Source organism: Nilaparvata lugens, chromosome 3 (genome assembly GCF_014356525.2).
Source record: "Nilaparvata lugens isolate BPH chromosome 3, ASM1435652v1, whole genome shotgun sequence".
In the NCBI taxonomy this organism is placed as follows: Eukaryota; Metazoa; Arthropoda; class Insecta; order Hemiptera; family Delphacidae; genus Nilaparvata; species Nilaparvata lugens.
In genome coordinates, this window is record NC_052506.1 from 42,525,274 (window position 1) to 42,547,405 (window position 22,132).

At 33.3% G+C, this 22,132-nt stretch overlaps 1 protein-coding gene across 1 annotated transcript in view; it reads left to right on the plus strand.

The window, feature by feature from the left end:
• Window positions 1-21,821, plus strand: part of LOC111058379 (transcriptional regulator ATRX homolog) — a 133,146-nt gene extending 111,325 nt beyond the window's left edge. Inside the window, exons 27-28 of the mRNA XM_039423809.1 lie at window positions 18,875-19,006; window positions 19,597-21,821. Of these exons, the coding sequence (XP_039279743.1) occupies window positions 18,875-19,006; window positions 19,597-19,764 (300 nt within the window). The 3' untranslated portion in view covers window positions 19,765-21,821. The remainder of the gene's footprint in view (window positions 1-18,874; window positions 19,007-19,596) is intronic.
• Window positions 21,822-22,132: the final 311 nt, after the last annotated feature.

Sequence of the window (22,132 nt, forward strand, 5' to 3'; positions counted from 1 at the left end):
AAGCAACAGAGCTTTTTCTAACAACTTCTCGCAACCTCGAGTACCGAATTTCTTCCAACAGAATAATGGATCACAGCAAACATTCCCCAGAACAGAAACTTTCAACAAAATTTTCCTTAAAATCAATTTGCTCAATTTCTTCACCAACCGAGGCCTGTGCAAAACAATCCTCAATTCAGACAACCACATAATCCCACGTAAGTGGGATTCACAAAACACTGTCAGCATGCGCACAGTTCAAACAAATCCTTCTAATCGTTTCAAACTAAACTCAAAATGTCCCTTTGAAGTGCATCATTTGCAAGATGACTTGACAGATAACTCATCTAATGTTTTCGAAAACGGAATCCAAAACATGCACGATGACTTGACAGACAACTCATCTCATCCTTTCGGAAACGAAATCCAAAGCATGCAAAACCAGCTAACTTCACTTACTGAAGCATTCAACAGCATGCAGGCTCATTATTTAGGGGTAGGCCCAACACACTCAGCGGAAACACCCCCAAAAAATTTGAATTGAATATCATAAATAAGTCGCTCCCATATTTTGTCGACCACGCTAACCGTAAATGGATGGTTGACACTGGGTCGTCAAAGAACTATATGAACCCCTCTATCATACCACCCAATGTGACCAGATATAAAGAACAGTTCGTAGTAAAAACACCAGCCGGTGAAAGTGGTGGAAATGAATACATTTTTATGAACTCAGATACTGTGTTTCCAGGAAGTTCACAAATCAAAATATACGTGTATGACTTTTCGACAAGATATGATATCCTTTTAGGTCACGAAACTTTGAAAGAACTCAAAGCCAATGTAAATTATACAAACAACACGTTAGATTATCGTACTATTTCGAAACCGTTGTTATCAGTGATTAACTGTAACGAACAAATTCAATTGAAACCAGGATTTAGAAGGAAATAGAAGAATTAGAAACTATTTTTGACAATGATGAAATTGATAACTCAGATGTATCAAACCAATCGGATATTATAAGAGAAATTCCTAAACTTCTTCGGACGGACCATATGAATGTCGAAGAGCGGAAACATATCATAAATCTAATCCGGAATTTTCCTGAAATCATCAAACGTGAACATGATGAATTGACAAGTAGTACTAATCTGTTGAAATTTAAAATCAACACTACTGACGAAATCCCTGTATATTCTAAAAATTATAGATACCCTCAAGTGTTCAGGAAGGACGTTGAATTAGAAATTGACAAACTTCTTCAGAATAAAATAATTCAACATTCCAACTCCCCAACAGTCCAATTTGGGTAGTGCCCAAAAAACCAGACGCCTCCGTAAAATACGTGTCGTTTTAGGTTACAGGAAGATTAATGATAAAACGATTGAAGACAAATATCCCCTCCCAAATATTGAGGACTTATTTGGAAAAATTGGAAGGGCTACCTATTTTTCAGCGATAGATCTCGCTTCTGGATTCCATCAAATTCAAATGGAAAAGGAATCAATTCCAAAAACTGCCTTTTCAACTGAGAACGGACATTATGAATTTTTGAGAATGCCGTTTGGATTAAAGAACGCTCCAGCTACTTTCCAACGTGCAATGAACATTTTGTTTTCCAGAATGCCCAATGTGTTAGTCTACATGGACGACATAATTGTGTTTTCTGATAATCTCGAGGAACACTTGAAACATCTAAAATCAGTTTTCAAACAACTTAGAGATCATAATCTAAAAATCCAACTGGACAAAACAGAATTTTTTAAACGAGAATTACTGTACTTAGGACATATCATATCCGAACGCGGAATGCAACCCAATCCTTCAAAGCTAGAAGCTACAGGGTGGGGCAGAGCCGACTGACGAGTTTGAAAGGTTTAAAAATAATGAACGAAGAAACTTAGAAAAAAATGGTTTGGTTTATTGAATTCAGCTCGAAAAATAGTTTTTAGTGTTAGTTTTTGAAAATTATATCGGTTAAATGGCGGCCATCAGCAGCTATACACTGATGTAGCCTATTTTTTGAAATTTTCAAACGCATTTTGGCATATTGCCACTGGTAAGGCCTGAATCTCCTCCCTGATTTTCTCCTTAAGCTCTTCCAAAGTGTGTGGGCGATGTTTGAAAACCTTTTCTTCGAGGTAGCCCCACAGGAAAAAGTCACAGACACTCAAATCGGGTGAGCGTGCCGGCCACTTCACGTCCCCCCTCAGAGAGATAAGTCGCCCTGGGAACATTTCTCTCAACAAATCCATTGAAATGCGCGCTGTGTGGGCTGTAGCCCCATCCTGCTGAAACCATATTTCCCCCAAGTCTTGTTCCTCAGCAAGTTCTTCCAATTTGGGTTGCAGAAACGTTTGTAACATTGTGACATAACGCTCGGAGGTGACAGTGACGGTGATGTTGTCATCTTCGAAGAAGTATGGCCCTATCACTCCAAATTGAGAAACGGCACACCAAACTGTCACTTTTGGTGAATTAAGTGGTCTTTCATGAAGTTGTCGAGGGTTATTTGCTGCCCAGTACCGGAAGTTTTGTTTGTTGACAGCTCCACACAGATGAAAATGAGCCTCGTCACTGCAGAAAAGAGTCGCCATTGCCGGGATGCGTTGAAGCATTTCCTTGCAACAATATTTACGGTTCAAAAAATCGGCGGCATTTAATTTTTGCACAATCATGATTTTATATGGACGAAAAAACAAATGTTCATGAAGAATCCTCCTAATTGAACGGCTGGACATGCCCAAAGCTATTGCATGCCTGCGTGCAGAACGCCTCGGTGATTGCTCGACTGCTGCTCTCACAATTTCAATATTTTCGGAAGTTCTCACTGTTCTTCAATTTCAATTCAATTTTCAATTTATTAAAAACACACAAAAAACAAGACAAAACAAAATTACAAAGATTTACGAAACAAATAAAACACAATAAAATGTTACAAATATAAAAAAACAATGGGCTTAGTGTTTGGGTGTGTTGGAGAAGAGAAAAAAAAGAGAGGAAGGTACCTAGCCAACTATGGTTTCCCATGTAATAGGCAGGCAAAGAAGAGAAGAGAAGTAATGAGGAAAAAAAGGAAGGGAGAAATGGGGGGAAGGAAGAAAACAGAGGAATAGGTACTCAAAATAAAGGTAAGCGAGTCCACTGAAAAAAGAAAAAAACTGATGAAAAAACAATGCTGGAGCAGAAATCTCGAGTCATATATCTAAATGGAAGAAGAAATTACTGTATGTCCAGTTTTTTATATCCAGTTTAATTTTTCCACTGATCTTATTGTCCATGAGAAAGTGATTTGGAATGAGGTTTATTATTTTAGTACCTATGTAAATTAATTGCCTCCTTATACATTCAATATCAGTGTTATAGATTACATATTTGTTAGCAGTGGCCCTTAGATTATAATAATTAAGAGTAGAGTTTATTGTGAGAGGAAAATCGGATCTATATTTTATTAAGTACTCAATTACGGTTTTTATGTATAATTGACGTATAGTCATGACCTCAAAATCACTAAAAACCATATCCGTTGGATAGAGCCTGGGTTTGCTTAATATAGTTTTAATTATCAGTTTTTGTGCTACAAATAATTCAGCAATATGACAGTTGAAACAGCCTCCCCAAACAACTATGCCATACTGCAAAATTGACTCGACTAGAGCATGATACATCATTTTCAGGTGGTTCTTATTAAGAAATCTGTTAACTTGATGAAATTTAAAAGATAAATATCTAATTTTTCTACATATGTATTTAATATGAACATCCCATTTAAGGTTTCCATCAATTATAATTCCCAAATACTTAGTATTATTGACTTTTTTAATGGTGGGACAATCACAATTACCCAAGTTTAAATTGCACTGAGAATGGAGTCTCAAATCTTGATTCTCGTTAGGCTGTCCTACTCTATTTGCAGAGAAAGTTATGTAATTAGTTTTTTCAATATTTAAATTTAAGGTATTCTTATCTAACCACTTCTTAATTAAAAGCATATTATTTTCAGCTATGGTATGAACTTCGTTCCATGAATTACCGTGAAAAATAGCTGCAGTATCATCTGCAAAGGATATCACAGTTGAGTTTAGAAGTCTTAAATTTAAAAAGTCATTTACATAGAGTATGAAAAGGATGGGAGAAAGTACAGTACCTTGAGGAAGACCATAAGAAGTTAAGTTAGTTACACTAGATTGATCATTTATGGTTAGGGACTGGGTTCTATTACTCAAATAGCTTTTGAACAATTTAAGCGAGACTCCTCTGAAACCATAGGACTCCAGTTTATTGAACAAAGTATTATGAGGTATTGTATCAAAAGCTTTGCGTATATCCAGGAAGACCGCAATAGTTTTTTTATTGGAGTTTATTTTATCAGATAAAGTATTGATGAATTTTATTAGAGCGTCAGATGTACTTTTACCATTTTGGAAACCGAATTGGTTCTTGTTGATTATTTTGTTAAGATTCAAGAAAGAAACAACTCTTGAATTTATTAGTTTCTCCATTATTTTAGCAAGGTTGCTGATAAGACTAATCGGTCTATAATTACAGGGATTAGTCGGGTCACCTTGTTTGAATAGAGGTTTTATTTTGGCTGATTTCAGGTGCTCGGGAAAATATCCCTCCTCAAAGCATCTATTAAAAATGAAAGCGAGAGGTTGAGATATAAAATTGGCTATTTTCTTGAGCGTAATATTACCTAGACCATCAATACCAGGACTGCAGTTGTTCTTTAGATTTTTAATAGTTGCCTCAACTTCAACTGGGCACGTTGGTCTCATAAAAAACGTGTTATCGATCTGTATTGCAGGAAATCGATCACCAGTATTATCAGGGATATTGATAGTTTGAGCTTGTAATTTACCCACATTTGTGAAATAATTGTTGAGGGAGTGAGCATCAAGTTCAGTACTCTTTTCCTTGATACTGGCCTCACCTATAACTTCGTTTATGCACTTCCACAACTTCTTGGTGCGCCATGTCTTCTTTCTTGGTCGTGTACTACCAGTTTTCTCGAGTTGACGAACCCACGCTCTGATAGAGTTTACAGATGGGACGGGTTTGTGGACAGGAATGTTAAAATGTCGTCGAAACGCCCGTTGAACTGCGATAATCGAATGTTGATTTTCGTAAAAAGCGCGAACAACATAACCGCGATGCTCTCCCGTCCAATTCATGATGCACACTAAAAACTATTCTCCCGGGACTGTAAAATGACGCCCACCGAGCCTGCCTACTCCCACCACAGGCTGAGCAGTGCCCCCTCCAAACTCGTCAGTCGGCTCTGCCCCACCTTGTATTAAGAACTTTCCAATCCCAAAAACTGAAAAAGAAATTAAGCAATTTCTAGGATTGACAGGCTATTATCGAAAAATGATAAAAGATTACGCTAAGATTGCAAAACCTCTCACACACGCCTTGAAAAAAGATGTTAAAATCAATCCAAACAATCCAGAATATCAAAAGTCATTTGGAACATTAAAACTTCTATTACAAAACGAACCAATATTACAGCTACCTGACTTCACAAAAACATTTATTCTGACTTGTGATGCTAGCAATTATGCTATAGGTTCAGTGTTATCACAAAAATTCAATGGTAAAACCATTGCATATGCTTCTCGTACACTTAATCGTCATGAAGAAAATCGTTCTACGATTGAGAAAGAGTTATTAGCTATAGTCTGGTCATGCAAACATTTTCGACCATACCTCTATGGTAGAAAATTCATGATCGAAACCGATCACAAACCTCTTCAATGGCTCCACAGCATTAAAGAACCGAATTCAAAATTAACTCGTATGAAACTCTTTCTAGAAGAATTTGATTTTTCAATCCAGTATGTGGAAGGTAAATCGAACCAAGTAGCCAACGCTCTTTCAAGAATACGCTCACTTGACGTTAACATGATGGAAAATGATGAAGACGAACCTTTCCAAGGGTTCTGCTGTGCTACCAGTTTTTCCTTAAACGGTTGGAATAGCATTTAACACCTATCAACCTAAGGATAGTTGTCGGCTCCAATGAAATAGATTCTTGATAAACTGTGAATGGATCTATTGCCTATGAATGAGAAATCCAGTTTTCAGAGCAAATTAACTTATAATCTTCAGATGAATTTACACAAATACACAAAGAAAAATATATCTTAAGCCTAATTATTTCAGAGTTATTATGAACTAAAATACTTATCTAGTTTACAGTTGAAACACAGTGGCTATTGGCTTGAAAATACAAACAGCTATTTAATAACAAACTAGTACACAATAAACTTGTATAAAACTCAATTTAAAACATTAATAAACGAAAATGATTTAGAGCAAAACTCCAGAACAACACTTGTAGCCAGCCATTTTTCTAGAGAGGCTGAACAGGAAAAATTTAAGTTGCAAGTCACGAAGCCAACGCCTCCAACATTACAGACACGTCACCAAAATATTATAACTTACAAGATTAGAATTCACATTCTACATCTGTTCTCAATAAAACTTTATTTTGAAAATGTTATTTTAAATTTTTATATATATCTCGATTTAAATAAACTATTTATCTAGTAATTTGTTAACCCTGCCTCGGTGACACCATGGAACAATGCAACAAACATTTACGATAATAAATTCTCCGTCAAAAAGTTTGTCCGTCTATTGATGACTCTGACATTTACTATAAAGTTCCATAGATCTCGAATTGAAGATTCGATTCAAATGTGAGAAAAAATGTAATATTACAGTTCGAAAGTGGTTTTCGTAGTTTCAATCATGACTTTCAGGATCTCGGGAATAACAATGATCTCGATGACCCCGACGAATTTGACATGGACGAACTGCTTTGATTTAACACTTAAGCCGTGTTTTCGTAACGGGCAGACGACAGAATTCACTTTAAATTAACATTGGTTCTTATGGGAGTGTTCACCCATCGGCAGAAAGTCGAGCAGAAAAAAAGAACTGTTCAAATCAGAGACGAACTGTCGTTCATTTTGCCGTTCATTTTAAGGCCTATCAACACAATGCTATTTTGCTTCGACCGATCACTGCTCGTGAACCGTTTTGTCGAAAAAGAACTAATTTCGGGATTCTGTCGACGGGAACAGACAGCTTGGAAATATTTTTCTGCTCTGATCACGTGACACCGGCAGAATTAATCTTTCTCTGGATCAGACGCCATGTTTTTTTTTTTAACCTCAATTTTTAACTGTTGGATTGTTTGTTTTGATGTTATTTTGCTGTTGGTTGTCAGATTTTGGATTGCTACTATTATACTGTGAAATTAATTTGCAGTAGAAAATTAAGGTATAAAATATTTCTATTGGTTTCTTTATTCCTATAATTTTTACAAGAGAAATTGAAAATGGATTTACTACGGTACAGAAAGGCGTGAAATTCGTTATAAATTTGATGCGACAGTTCAAAGTTTTGTACTTTCCAGACCTGCACAACGAATTACCTATTTGAAAAATAGAATATGGTTAAAAATTGCTGATGTGATAGAGGATTCAAGTAAGTAGACTTAAATTTCTCATAATAAAGTAGGCTAGATCTACCGTACACAATTTGATATAATTTTTATAAGTAGCCTACCAGCATGTTTACAATTTTCATTCAGGTAGCCTACTGAAGTAGGCCTTTAATAACCTAGTCTCTAGGTCTAAATTGCTATCTTTTTCATTTTTCAAGAAGTTAGAAGTTGATGAAAGTTTATTTATTTATTTAAAGTATAATTTCTAGTATTTAATAATAATGTAAAGCCTAGACTAGCCAGTTTGTGTATGGTAGAGAACTATCACAAGAAAGAGAGAAATCTAATCAACTATTTAGATTTAAACTCATTTAAACTTGATTGATTAGATTAACATTAAATGATCAGATTCGAAACATTATTCAACCAAGATAACATTTTGCATTTCATGATAAGATAAGATAGCATTTCATGCTAACAATCTTTTACACTTTCATTGAGTTGGCCTAAACACAAAATACATTTTATATAATGCAGCTAGTAGTTTTTACAAACAGATTTATTGAAAATAACATCATCATTTGACTTTGAAGTATTTCATTACATTCTAAGTCCTAAACTTCCATTATCCTTGTTGCACCTCAAAATATTGTAAACCCATAGTTTATCAATACAATAACAAAACTAACCTGACTATTAGAACATTTACTTTGTCTTTGGTACCTATCTATGAATTAATCTTCTTTCAAATTCTAATTCACTTGGAAACAGAATTAGTACATAGATTGTTATAGAAATAACTTGATCAGAGTCAGTGTAATTGAATATTGAAAGACTGCCATTGAAAAAAGATAAAATAGGTACTATTTTTCTGGTTGACCATTGCTACCAAACTCATTTAAAACTTAAATAGTAATGTATTTGAAAAACTTATTCATGCTCTATTGATCGATATATTGTGTGATGCCAGGTATATCATGTAAATAGTAAAAATTAAAACAGGAGACACACAACATAGATGGATTAAAAACACTGAAAAACTTACATTATAATCGGAAATTTTCGAGGAACTGTGTCCCTTTTTTCAACCGAGCAGAGAGTGTAATGTAAGTTTTTCAGTGTTTTTAATCTATCTATGTCGTGTGTCTCCTGTTTTCATTTATTATTATAAAACTTTAAAGTGTTTTCTGTTATGTGCTACGAATGTAAGTAGGCTATATACTTATAGTATGTATAGTCTATCTAATGTAAATAGTTTATTGAGGCCCAGTTCACTTCTAATTTATTCAAAGTCAGAACTATATATTATCATTGATGATTAACTTCACTTTATCTCCAAAATGGATATATGTTGAAAGATTAAATATGTTTCTTTTTTTCAGGTACCATTTACAAACAAAATATTGAAGAGAATGTGCTCAAAGGAAATGCATATGAATTCTTTTTTCTTGACCAGGATGGGAAAATTCTTTGGAACCCATAGATAGAATAAGTTAGTTAGGTAAGATCAAATTCCTCACATTTTTTAAACTATAATATGTGGGTGATGGCATTTTATACAGTTTCCCATTTTTTCAAAAAGTTTATCCACGATGTTTTATTATTGATTTGATGTTAGATATTCAAATAGTAAGACATAAATATGGTATGTGATTAAAATAATTGAAAAACTGACTGAATTTCAAAATCATTACGGTAATAGCTTACAGGAAATTTTAATATTTCGAAACTACGTGAAACCACATGAGATCAAGATGGACAGTTGAGAAGAGTGTTTAAAAAACAATGTATTCACTTATCATTCAGGGAATAGAGCTGTTCATAATATTTGGGATTCCTTCCATAAAGAAATAATTTATGTAACTGATATGATAAACCATATGTTTTCGTTGTCATTGATTCATTCATAAATATCAAATGTTGTTGATCCGTTACTAGTAGAAAGTCATGTTCAATTTTATTTGATTAAAGCTCTACAAATGAAGAGTTTACTTATTTCAATTTAATCAAATAAAATGCAGACAAAGAAAAAGACAAAAACGATTGAAAACCGTAACTACGAAGAAGATAAGATGGAATCACATATTGACAAGTTTCTCAAGCCAAAGGAATTATCTATCGACCCAGATTCGCCTACGGCAGAGAGAGAGTGGAAACATTGCGGATATAAAAAACACTCAAATTCTCAAGAATGTCCTGCAATAGGAAAGACTTGTCATAAATGTTCCCGAATTGGACACTTTTCCCATGTGTGTAAAAGTAAAACGCTCAAAGAAAAACTAACTACGTCAACTATTACTGCAGCTGGTATAGCCAGTAATCTTTCTAAAGCTACAATTATTGTTTCGGTGAATGGAATAAATACACCAGCTCTTATTGATACCGGAAGTGTTGCCAGTTTTATTGATGAAAAATTTGCAAAAACAAATAAATTTAAAACTGCATCAGATTCTTGTTTTATAAGATTTGCATCTGTTCAACATAACACCGCTACAAAAGCATGTGTTTATAGCAATATTGTGTACAAAGGAAATGAATACAACAATATTAAACTCTTGGTATTAAAAGAATGCTGTTGCAATGTGATACTTGGTCACGATTTTTTGATGAATCACTCTACAATAAGTTTAGCATTCAATGGTAATAAACAGCCTCTTGTAATAGATAATAATTCTACAACCACACCACCCTTGAAAGATTGCCTCTTGGTGGAGGCCATGATAAAACCATGTTCCCTTTTCAATGACTTGACTCCCGATTGCCACCCAATAACTACCCGATCCAGAAGACACCCACAAGATGACTATGAATTCATGAAGAATGAGGTCAATCGCCTCCTTACAGAAGGAATAATTGAGGAAAGCCAGTCCAGTTGGCGTGCCCAGCCTTTCATTGTAACCAATGGACAGAAGAAACGAATGGTCATAGACTATTCACAGACTATTAATAAATTCACAAATTTAGACGCATACCCTCTCCCATTGATCGAAGATCTTGTAAACACAATTGCCAAGTACAACTTTTTTAGTACTGTAGATTTCAAGTCAGCTTACCATCAAATACCGATTCTTGAGAATGAACGACATTACACTGCCTTTGAAGTAGGCCGAAAACTTTATCAGTTCAAACGAATACCATTCGGAGTAACCAATGGAGTAGCTGCCTTCCAACGTACAATAAACGGACTTATAGAAAGAGAGAATTTGAACGACTGCTTTGCCTATTTGGATGATGTTGTCATTTGCGGTTCAGATCAAGAAGAACATGACAGAAATCTTAAGAAATTTCAACAAGTAATTGAATTGTATGGCTTGACTATAAATGAAGAAAAATGTAAATTTTCAAAAAAATCATTGAAGTTCCTTGGGTATGAGATAAAACATGGAGAAATTAAACCTGACCCAGAACGCCTTGCACCACTCATGAACTTTCCACCCCCAAGAAATGCTAAAGAAATGAAACGACTCATGGGATTACTGGCTCATTACTCCCGATGGATTAAAAACTTTTCTCAAAAGATTCACCCCCTTGTCCACATACAGAAATTCCCTCTATCTCAAGATCAGATGGAAACTTTGGAATTGTTGAAAAATGAAATTGCTTCCGCGGTACTGCTCTTTGTTGATGAAAATGTACCATTCATAATTGAGACAGATGCATCAGATTTTGCAATTGGTGCAACATTAACACAAAATTCTCGACCAGTAGCCTTTTTCTCACGAACTTTGTCCCAAAGTGAAACCAGGCATTCAGCTGTTGAGAAAGAAGCCTATGCCATTGTGGAGTCTATAAGAAAATGGAGACACTATTTACTACGAAAACAATTCACTTTGATCACTGACCAAAAATCAGTCACATTCATGTTTGGCACTCAACACAATAGAAAAATAAAAAATGAAAAGATACAAAGGTGGCGCCTAGAATTATCTGAATACAAATTCAACATAGTCTACAGACCTGGAAAAGAAAATGCACCAGCTGATGCACTCTCTCGTATATGTATTACAGCTGGTTGTTCAACATTGAACTCAGCTTTGGCAAAATACCATGATGAACTTTGTCACCCTGGTGTAACTCGTTTCTACCACTGGCTCAGAATGAAAAATCTCCCCTATACTGTAGATGATGTAAGGAAAATTTGCTCCAATTGTGCAATTTGCTCTGAAATAAAACCACAGTATATGAAGACAAAAGGAAATCTCATAAAGGCAACAAAACCTTTTGAACGAATTAATATGGACTTCAAAGGACCCGTACAATCAAAAACAAGAAATAAATACCTACTGGTGATGGTTGATGAGTACTCAAGATTCCCTTTTGTATTTCCTTGTCCAGACATGACTGCGAGAACAGTCATAAATTGCCTGGTCTCATTAATATCAATGTTTGGCCTTCCAAGCTATATTCACACAGACAGAGGAACATCCTTCATGTCAACTGAGTTGAAGAGCTTTCTTGGCTCAAAAGGGATAGCAACTAGTAGATCAACGCCTTACAATCCGAGAGGGAATGGTCAAGTAGAGCGATATAATGGAATTATATGGAAAGCAATAACACTAGCTCTAAGATCACGAGGACTTGATTCAAATCGATGGGAGGAAGTGTTGCCTGATGCACTTCACTCTATTCGATCTCTTTTGTGTACTACAACAAATTGCACCCCTCATGAACGAATGTTCCTACACATGAGATCCTCAACAAATGGACAGTCACTACCATCTTGGCTAATGAGCCCAGGACCAGTTTGGCTGAAGAAAATGAACCGAAATTCAAAGCAAGATTCATCAGTAGAAGAAGTTGAATTGATTGAGGCAAACCCAGAGTATGCTCACATTCGTCGCCCTGATGGACAAGAGTCCACTGTGTCGCTCCGTCATCTTGCCCCTAAGATAACACGAAAATCTAGCCGGGTAGAATGATATGATAAACCATATGTTTTCGTTGTCATTGATTCATTCATAAATATCAAATGTTGTTGATCCGTTACTAGTAGAAAGTCATGTTCAATTTTATTTGATTAAAACGTTCGAGAAGAAGGCCTACTGACCACAGAAATGAATGAATTATTCATGGTATCCAAAAATATGTTGTTCACCAACAAGTTCTTTTGACCATGGGACACACTGATTAATACCAATTCCTACATGGAGATTGATGCTAATAATAATTCAACTGATTGTTGGAATTTCTCATATAATATTACTTTTCATTATTGGGGATTCCTTGCCAAGAAATATAATTGAAAACTTATACAGATTACAAACAATCAATTTCAGAATTCACTTTGCAAAGTTTTTTATAATGAATAATAAATTATAACTTTTTGATTTCAGGCCTAGTGGTGTACCAGCCAGAAAAGTAGAGGATGACAAAGAAAATCAACTATGACTAATATTCCATGGATATAATCCATGTATGATGTAGTAGCCTACAGAAGAAAGAGATGGACTAATCTAAGAAATATATTCATTTTTTCAGTACATCTGGATGTGTTTATTTCATGTTATTCATGATAATATATTTTTCTGATCGCTCCTGCTAACTGCTTCAATTCAGGTAGTTTTGAAGAAAACAGCAAGTGACATGAAACTAATAAAATGAGTTTTGATTGTTTATACTTGAGGGATTTTTAAAACTATAATCAACCCAACAGCATCGAACTCTTGTTAACAACTTTATTGGTTCTGTATGGCTTCTGCTTCTTTTGGAAATAATAAAATTATTTAACATTGCTGTCTGGCAAATGCTATAGGTAACATGTAAAATAATACACTTGAATTTGATATAAAATACGGTAAGCTATCACAATTATGTATTGCATTAGGAATTAAATAATAGTACTTATGTACTGCATTGAACGGGTAATAATTCTTTGAATATGAAAAATAACTCAAGCAAAAGTTGAAAATATTATGTTCCAAGCCACATCAAATATAATTACTTTTAATTCTACCTTCTAGACTATATTTCCAAGGTTTTGATTAAAATTGATAAGCTTTTAGAACATTATAGTAAATAAGGAGTTTGAATGGCTACTCTAATTCTAATGAATATCCAATAAAGTATTAATTTTAATAGGGCAATTTTAATGTTTAATTATGAAAAATAACTAGTAGGCCTACCCTAATATATTCAAAATAAGCATGACCAGTTTCTAATTATGTCATTGTCAAGAGAGTCCTTATTGAAAATGTCGAAACTAATCATGTTTCATTTTGGAATATCACAAGGGTACTAGTTACCTTCTATAATCAATAGATATTTATCCATTTTAAAATAGGCTATGTGTTATTTTTAAAGTACCATAAGAGAACCTGTTTATTCTAGCAAGATATAGTTATCTCAACAATAATTATTAGAATTAGTTCGCCTGTTTGAATACACTTTGTACATGTCATTATGTGTTACAGTAATCTATAATAATAATAATTTTTAATATTCGTATAGCTTTTACTGATGAGGAGTCCCCAATTGAACCTTGCCTGAGAAGGCATATTGATTTAGACAATCAATGGGCCTCACGATTCTTATTTAAGTATATCAGCCGGGACCGTACCTATCCAATGATCAAAAAGGGGACTGCTAAAATAAAATTGCCTAAGAAACGTTTACAATATCCATTTCTCTTGGTGCAATATAACCCGTAGTTTCCAAAAATGCCAAAAGTAAAGCACTTATTTATTAATTTGAATTTTTTTTCGATAGAGCTTCAATAGGCCTTTGAAGTTGAATACGGTACTCATAGAAGTAGGTAGGCCTACCTATAGACTATGTGATTCAAAGAACATACATTGACTCTGAAGGCAATTGATTCTAGTTAATAAAATAATAATAATATCTTATTAATAATGAAATACAATCAGTTACTTCAAATAATTTACCCCTACAAATTTCAAGCATAGGAAATGGAAAGTTAACTCATTGATTGACATGCCTATGAAGCATAAAATTTAGCATAATTGAAGTAACTAATAATTGTGGAAAAGTTATCTGAGTTATAAAAAGCAATTAATTCACTATAATGAATCAAATATCCAATAATCATTTTAGAATTACCTTTTGAACAACCCAAAAAGTTCATTACCCATAACACATAAAGCAAAATTCATGTCAAAGAACTAGTTCTTTGAGTATTACTGTTTCTGCCCGCTTGGGTGCGCTGCAATCGATTCTGCTTCTGCCCGTTACGAAAACACAGCTTTACACAGACATTCCCTCAGTAGACACCGTCACACTTGACGATTTTCTTCAACATGTAGGCAAATCTGCCGAACAAACTAACTATTACGATCGAGACAATATTGTAAATAATGATAATGATGCTAATGAACAAGAAATTGATAATCGTAGTCTAGTTACAATACATTCACAGGAGAGCTCGAACGAACAAGTAGTTATTGCGGAAGATGACAAAATAATCAATGTTGAACAAAATCAAATCATTTTAGAACGTGGCAACAAAGAACCTGTTATCAGAAAAGTTTTTACAAAAAACAGATTGACTCTATATTTTCATAGTTCATCCACTCCTGAAGAAATAAATGATGTGTGTATACAATACTTGAAACCAAACATACTTTATGGGATACTTTGCTCCAGGACAGGAGTATTGGAAAAAGAATATGAAATGATTTTTGAAAATTTTAAGAATGCTATAATTGCTAATTTTAATTCTGTGAAACTTAGGAGATATAAGAAACTGAATTTGGATATAACTGATTCAGAGGAACAAAAATAGGTTGTAACCAATTATCATGTAGGAAAAACGTATCACCGTGGAATTAATAAAAGCTATAACCACATTCGAAGAGAATACTATTGGCCTACCATGCTTAAAGACATTACAGAATACATAAATAAATGTTCAGTATGTGCTAAAGTGAAATATGATAGAAGACCTGTTCAAGTTGAATACAAAATTACCCGAACTCCTGACAAACCTTTCGAAAAATTACAGATTGACACGTTTCAATACAGTAGAATAAAATTTCTCACGATAATAGATTGCTTTTCGAAAAAACTCATGGCATATCCACTAACAAGCTTGAACCAACTTGAAATACAGTCTTGTTTGAATGATTACTTTTCTCTATTTCCATGCCCTAAGACAATCCAAATGGATAATGGTCGTGAATTCGACAATGCTGGACTTCGAGATTTTTTGCGTTTATATAAGATAGAACCTTATTATATAAAACCGGGACATCCAGATTCCCAGGGTTTATTGGAACGAGCACACTCGACACTCATTGAACTCCTTAATGCTATACGAGTGGAAAATAAAGACAACAAACCCGAAGATAATATGAAACTTGCAATTATTGCATTCAATAACACAATAAATTCAACTTTGAAACTTACTCCTATGGAATTGACTTTTGGTGTATCGAAAAATCCATATATTGATGAAATAACGGAAGCCCTTATTGCTGAAGAAAGAACAAACGCCTATCTAGAAAAACTGAAAACTATTCACAAACTAGTAAAAGATAAAGTAGGACAAGAAAAACAAAATAGAACTGATCGCTTAAATAAAACTAGAGAAAAAGATTTTGAAATGCCTAACGAACCCTTCATAAAGACAACGTTTAATAAAAAGGACAAACCCAAATTTTTCAAAGTGAACTACAATAAGGAAACTCAATTAGCTACTAATCCAAGAGCGATTCAGAAAAGACCCTTCAAACTTCACCCGAATCGAGTGAAGCGAGCTCGAAAAGAAATCAACTAATTTATCTGTTTCAGGTAACAATGTTTCTTCTTCTGATGCTGTTCCTAACACCAGCAAACCCGTATAGATTGACTGATCTAAGTAAAACATCAGGCATCACTCCTATCAAAATTCAGGACTCGTTCATAATAAATGAAACCTTCACATACATGCATAATATTAATGTAAACATGTTGCGTATCGAATTAAATACAATTAAAAGAACAATATTCACTTTGCGTGAACACAATATCGATCAAGGCCGTCTAGACATCATAAAAATGCATTTAAAATACACAGAAACAAAACTAGATCACATCAATATCAGCAAAAATAGAAATAAGCGTGGACTTTTCAATGGACTTGGCTCAGCTATTTCATGAGTAACATGGATGCGAACGACAAAGAAAAATACGACAAAATATTATTTCAAGTTCAGTCAAATGAATACCGCTCACAGCATAATATTGAGAATCAATTTTCAGTAAACAAAAGGCTCATTGACGATTTTAATGCTGATGTGAAAAAGATTCATGGGAATAATTTGAAAATTATAAATTATTTCAAAACTCTCAAATGAAACTACGACTGTACAGCTGAACCAGCAATTTTCCCTTTTATTTAGCTCATTAAGTTTGCTCTTTAATAAAATAAGCGATTTAGATACTAGTTTGGAGTTTTGTACATTGAATATTCTACATTCTAGTATATTATCCCATAAAGAAATAAATAATATCATTTCTGAATCTAATGTAAAATTGATTTCTGAAGAACCAGAAGTGTTATGGCAATTAGCAAAAGTACACTGCTCAATATATAAAGAATAATATTGTAGTCCATAATGTAAGGAATCGAATGGCGTATAATAGAGCTGTTTCCGATCAATGGGTACAGAGATAATTGATTTTCCGTGATTACCTGCATTTTTCAACTTTAAGGGTGGCTAGGGGGGAAAGCTCCAAGGGGATTTCTTGGGACTTTTGGGAGATTCTACTTCATTGAATTCCCTTTAAAATCACCTACTTATGAAACCTTCTTCTTATTATCCTATCCTGTTTATCGTAATACTGAAGTTACCACCATTCATGAATATCCTTCCCTTATCCTGAGATATGACAACATTTTATCTGGTAAATGTGAATTTTTGTGTGACAACTACTACTGCAGAAATGTGACAGTGATAAAAAATAAGTGTATAAGTGAAGTGTTAGAAGATAAGAAATTAGAAAACTGTAAACAATTAGTAATTAATGAATCTGCTTCTTTTGTAAAATTCATACCAATTATCAATCAATATCTATTGTACAAAATTGACAAAGCTATTATTTTATCAGACAAAAAGAACACTACATTATATCCAAAATCAACTCAATTATTGTATCTTAATAAGTCAGAACAGTTATTCGAACATCCTAAAATACATGAATATTGGGAAAGTGATATATCAATCCCATCTGAAGTTCCATTTCGTAAATTGAAAACAAACTTTTCATTTGATATTATACATGAAGCAAATATTAAGATTGAACCACTACTAGCAATAGAAGAACTTGGCATTGCAAAAGACGATTCTTATTATATTTGGATTTTTATTATATGTTTTATTGTTATTCTTAGTATATTTATTGTATTCAAATTATATAACTTTATCAAATATGTAACTTCTTTACAAAATAATTGTAGAAATGTAAATGTAGCAGCAACTTCGCAAGCTCCAACATTTGTTCTTGGGCCTTGCCTCCAAACCCAAAATTCTGATCGCTGAGGACAGCTTCAGTCTAGGGGTGGAGGAGTTAAATATCTATAGTAGTAGTATTACAACCCCATTGTTATAGAATATAGCTGACTATGCATTGTCTTCTTTATGTCTCAATTAATTATTTTCAGTTAGTTCTACTCAGACTCTTGACGAGAGCACTCGGCTTCCGAAATTCTTTAATTCGGTATTTTCTGTAGTTGTAGTGTTAATAAAGCTTCAATTTTTAAAAACTCAGTCGTGTCGTCCAATCACTTAACTCTAGACAAGTAGTCATATAAAAATGTTTGCAACTAGCATTATTCCAGGCGACGATACTATCAAATTTCACAAACGATTGTCAAATAAGAAACAATCATTCTTAAATATGATTGGACGAACAGCATAAAATTATATTTGTTTGCTTTATTTTATCGTGTTATTGTTTAAAATAAGTCCAAAACAAATAAGTTACTAGCCTTTTCACAAATATGAATCGGTTTTACCGATTAAATGTGCTACATTCAAGGACTTTCTAAACTTTTCAAAATAAATTAATGTTTTCAAAATACATATTGATGTGAAGCTAGTTTATTTCTGAATTGAATCGCATATTCATATTTTTCATCAATACAGCGGTTTTCATGTGAGGAATTGATATTTGTCGCGGTGTTTTGTATGTAATTCATATGGGAAGCCGGCGTTCGCCGGCCGAGAGGTCGGAGTTTGACGTAGGCTCATGCCATCTCATGCGCGTACGTAAACGCGATCAAGGCAACCTGCTATATACCATCCTTGCTTCTTTCCTTCATCATTCAATTTTTAATCTTCATAAATTTCAGATGTTTATTTATTCTATTTATTTATCATTTTTTTAGTTGTAAATGAAAATGATGATTTTTTTATAATAAATTGAATTTGAATAACTAAAATTCTCTCTAAATGTTTAATTATATAATATTTTATCTTTTGTATGATCTATCTTTTGCAGAATCCCCAAATTCCAAAAGAGGACCTGCATAAGCTTGTGACTAACATGTTGTATCAAATGTACGTGAGTCAGCAGCAGAAGGATATACTATTTAGGCAGCAACTGCAGCAGCAGCAGTATGCTGCTCAGTCGGTGAGTAACATTTATAGCTAAAAATACATATCAAGTTGAAATTGAATCCACTCGTGACGAATTTAGCAATTTTCTTGCATAAAAATGTTTTTGATAGTTATTCTATAACCTTTAGGAGTTGAATAATATATTTATCAATTAGAGGAATCTGGCCTCACAAGATTTATCAATTAGAGGAATCCGACCTCACAAGACGTTAAAAATTATCATCTTCGTACGCGTAAATGTAAAAAATAGATAACTACTTCAATAATATTTATTAGTGAAATAATTTAGTTCCTTAATTATATGTGTGATGGACCCACAATATTGGGATGGATATGAATGAGTTGATGTGAGAGTTCTTAATATTGATTACAATATTCATCAACTCAAGTCTAAATTATCAATTTTTTGTTCATGATTCAAGTTTTTGAATTTAATGATTTCTGTGTATGTTTTTTCACTGTGTTATAATATTAATTAATAAATATAGGCACTGTTGTTTCAAATTTTATTACAAATGAAGATTTTTTTATTCTACTGGGTAATCCAGTTTAGTGGTAGGGTTCAATTGTTGAAATGTTGTCACTTTTTTCGTCTGTATTCAGATGGGAAATCAGCAACCGCTGCCATATCAAGTGGTAAGGAACACCTTCAACCTGCCGGTTCAACAGCAGGCGAGAAGTCAAGCATCCACTGGAACGGCTCCAATGTTGCCAAACGCCAGTCAGCCTCAGCCATCCACATCCACATCCACTAACGCCATGAAGAAATAAAACACCAACTACTTCTACTGCGGAATCAATGCTCCCTTTTCATGGAGATCGACTTTTTTGAAATGATCAGAATGTATTATTAATTTTATTTCATAACTGAAGCTGAGTCTTCCTCATCTTGTTTTTCCAATCGGGAGTTGTACGCCAGAGCCCTTACACATTCAAATAGAAACCAGTAGTTGTTCTAGATCATAAGGAATTTGTACTGTTATTTCTATTTATGTAGATATAATTCGTTTCTAATGAATGTGGTAATCTGGAACCAATACATTTTGTGTAATCACAAATGATCAAGAACAACTTGAATCCTCTCATTCTGTTTGAGAGACATTTTATTACTATAAGTTTTATAATAATTGTATTATAAAAAAACTAAAAGAGCAATCTGGTAATTTTTTCATTATTTTTATAATTAGATTTCTATTTAGACTTATTTGCATTTGAGTTTTCTCTTACTGGATTACGGCCTTTTTCAATGATAATCCAGCTTCCTAATTGAATTGAACTCCATCTTGCATTGTTAGTTTGTAATCAAGTCGGAAGTTTTGTTCTCTAGGTTCATAAATATTCTAATAATTCCAACTGAAATCTCTCGCTTGATTTACTTAATTTTCTCATCCAATATTGTAATTTATTTGAAATAATTTATAAGGAAAACAATTAAATTGGAAAGTAGTATTAGGAGTTTTCCTATTTATGCCTACTGAACTATTTTCTCAACAACCATGTCGAATCATGTTTATACACAAATTTTTGATACAGGTATGTGTATGTCAAGCATTATAAAATAGCTACAGTACTTGCTGATATTGCTTGTCTAAATACTTTCAAATCGTTACAAGCTATCAATTATTGATAGTACTATAAAACAATAAAATTTAATCATGAACGTTCAGGTGTTGAATAGAGTTTTAAAGAGTTCTATGATTGCTCTCAAATTAATTCACGAATCTATCTGTATCAATATACTTAATACTGAATTTGGGTTATGGTTTATTAGATTCCTTAAAAAATCTTACTCATGTAATTTTATTGAATGTAATGATTACTCCTATATAGTTGTAATGCGAAGCCCAATAATTATTATATCCTAAATAAGCCAATAATTTTTGTTTCAATGTCCAAATATTTAATACGGTATATGCTCCAAGTTCTATGAAGATCAGAAAACTATAAATGTCTTAGCTGTTTATTTATAAAGGTTTATAAAATATGTTCTGATACAGTTAAATTTCCCAAACAAATTCATAAGGAAAGATCAGAAATATGTCAAAGAATTGAGTCATTGATTTTATTCTCATCAGCAGAATGATTCAACATTATTATTCATCACTATTATTCATCACTATATTATAGTACTTTGATAGTTTTATATTTAATTTAAAGCTTTGTTCTTTAATCGTGATAATTCAACTTACGGTGTTCGCAAAGTCATACACATTTTATCTTTGGAATAGGTTTCGAGTTGTATTCAATATTGTTTTGCAGAGGAAATGCAGTATTTGGCAACATGTAAACTGTGATATTAGTGAGTAGATCATTTAAGAAAATTTAAAAAAAAACGTACCTGTAAGTAAGAAGCACTTTTCCAACTCTCTCTTTTCATATTCTTTGTGGGGGCTTACATTATGGTGATAGTTGTAAATTTCTGAATATTTGATGAGCCGTCAATAATTTAATTATAAGCTATATATTATGTGAGTGAGTGTGTGAAAATTTGTCTATGTTCATGTTATTCGTAACTATTAAATGTGTTAGATTTGTTCAATCGCATTTAACTCAGCTAATAAAATCCTTCTTAAGAAACTTGACATTGATGTTACTTTAAAACTGATTTGATGTTGTGATCAACCACATTGTATTCTCACTTACTTTTACTGCATATTAGTCCCACATTATGTAGATTGCCGTTATAACAAATAAGAATATTAAACTTTTGAGATTTATGAGAATCTTGAGCTTATCCTCCAACTTCTTCATATTTTAATTAAATATCAACAATGCATATGAGAATATTGAGAAAATCATGAATTTCATAATAAAATGTGTGAATTAGCTGAGTGTCTTATTAAATATATCATTGTCCATCCTCTTGTTCTTATAAGACTGACTTTATTTAAATCAGGAAAAACTCTAACTCTATATTGTTATATTGTCTTCATGTTGGCGGGTGGGTTGGTTTATAGACAAAGCCTAGTACTCGTCCCGCCTGCAGACAATTCTACTTTCCACTACAGAATATATAGAATCATTTGTATTTTTGTTATAGTGTTTTGTGTTTACCGGGACTGAAGTCTGAAGGTTTATTTTCTCTCTTACAATTCGCAGATGAAGAAAAATGCATACATTGGTTCTGAGATACAGTGAT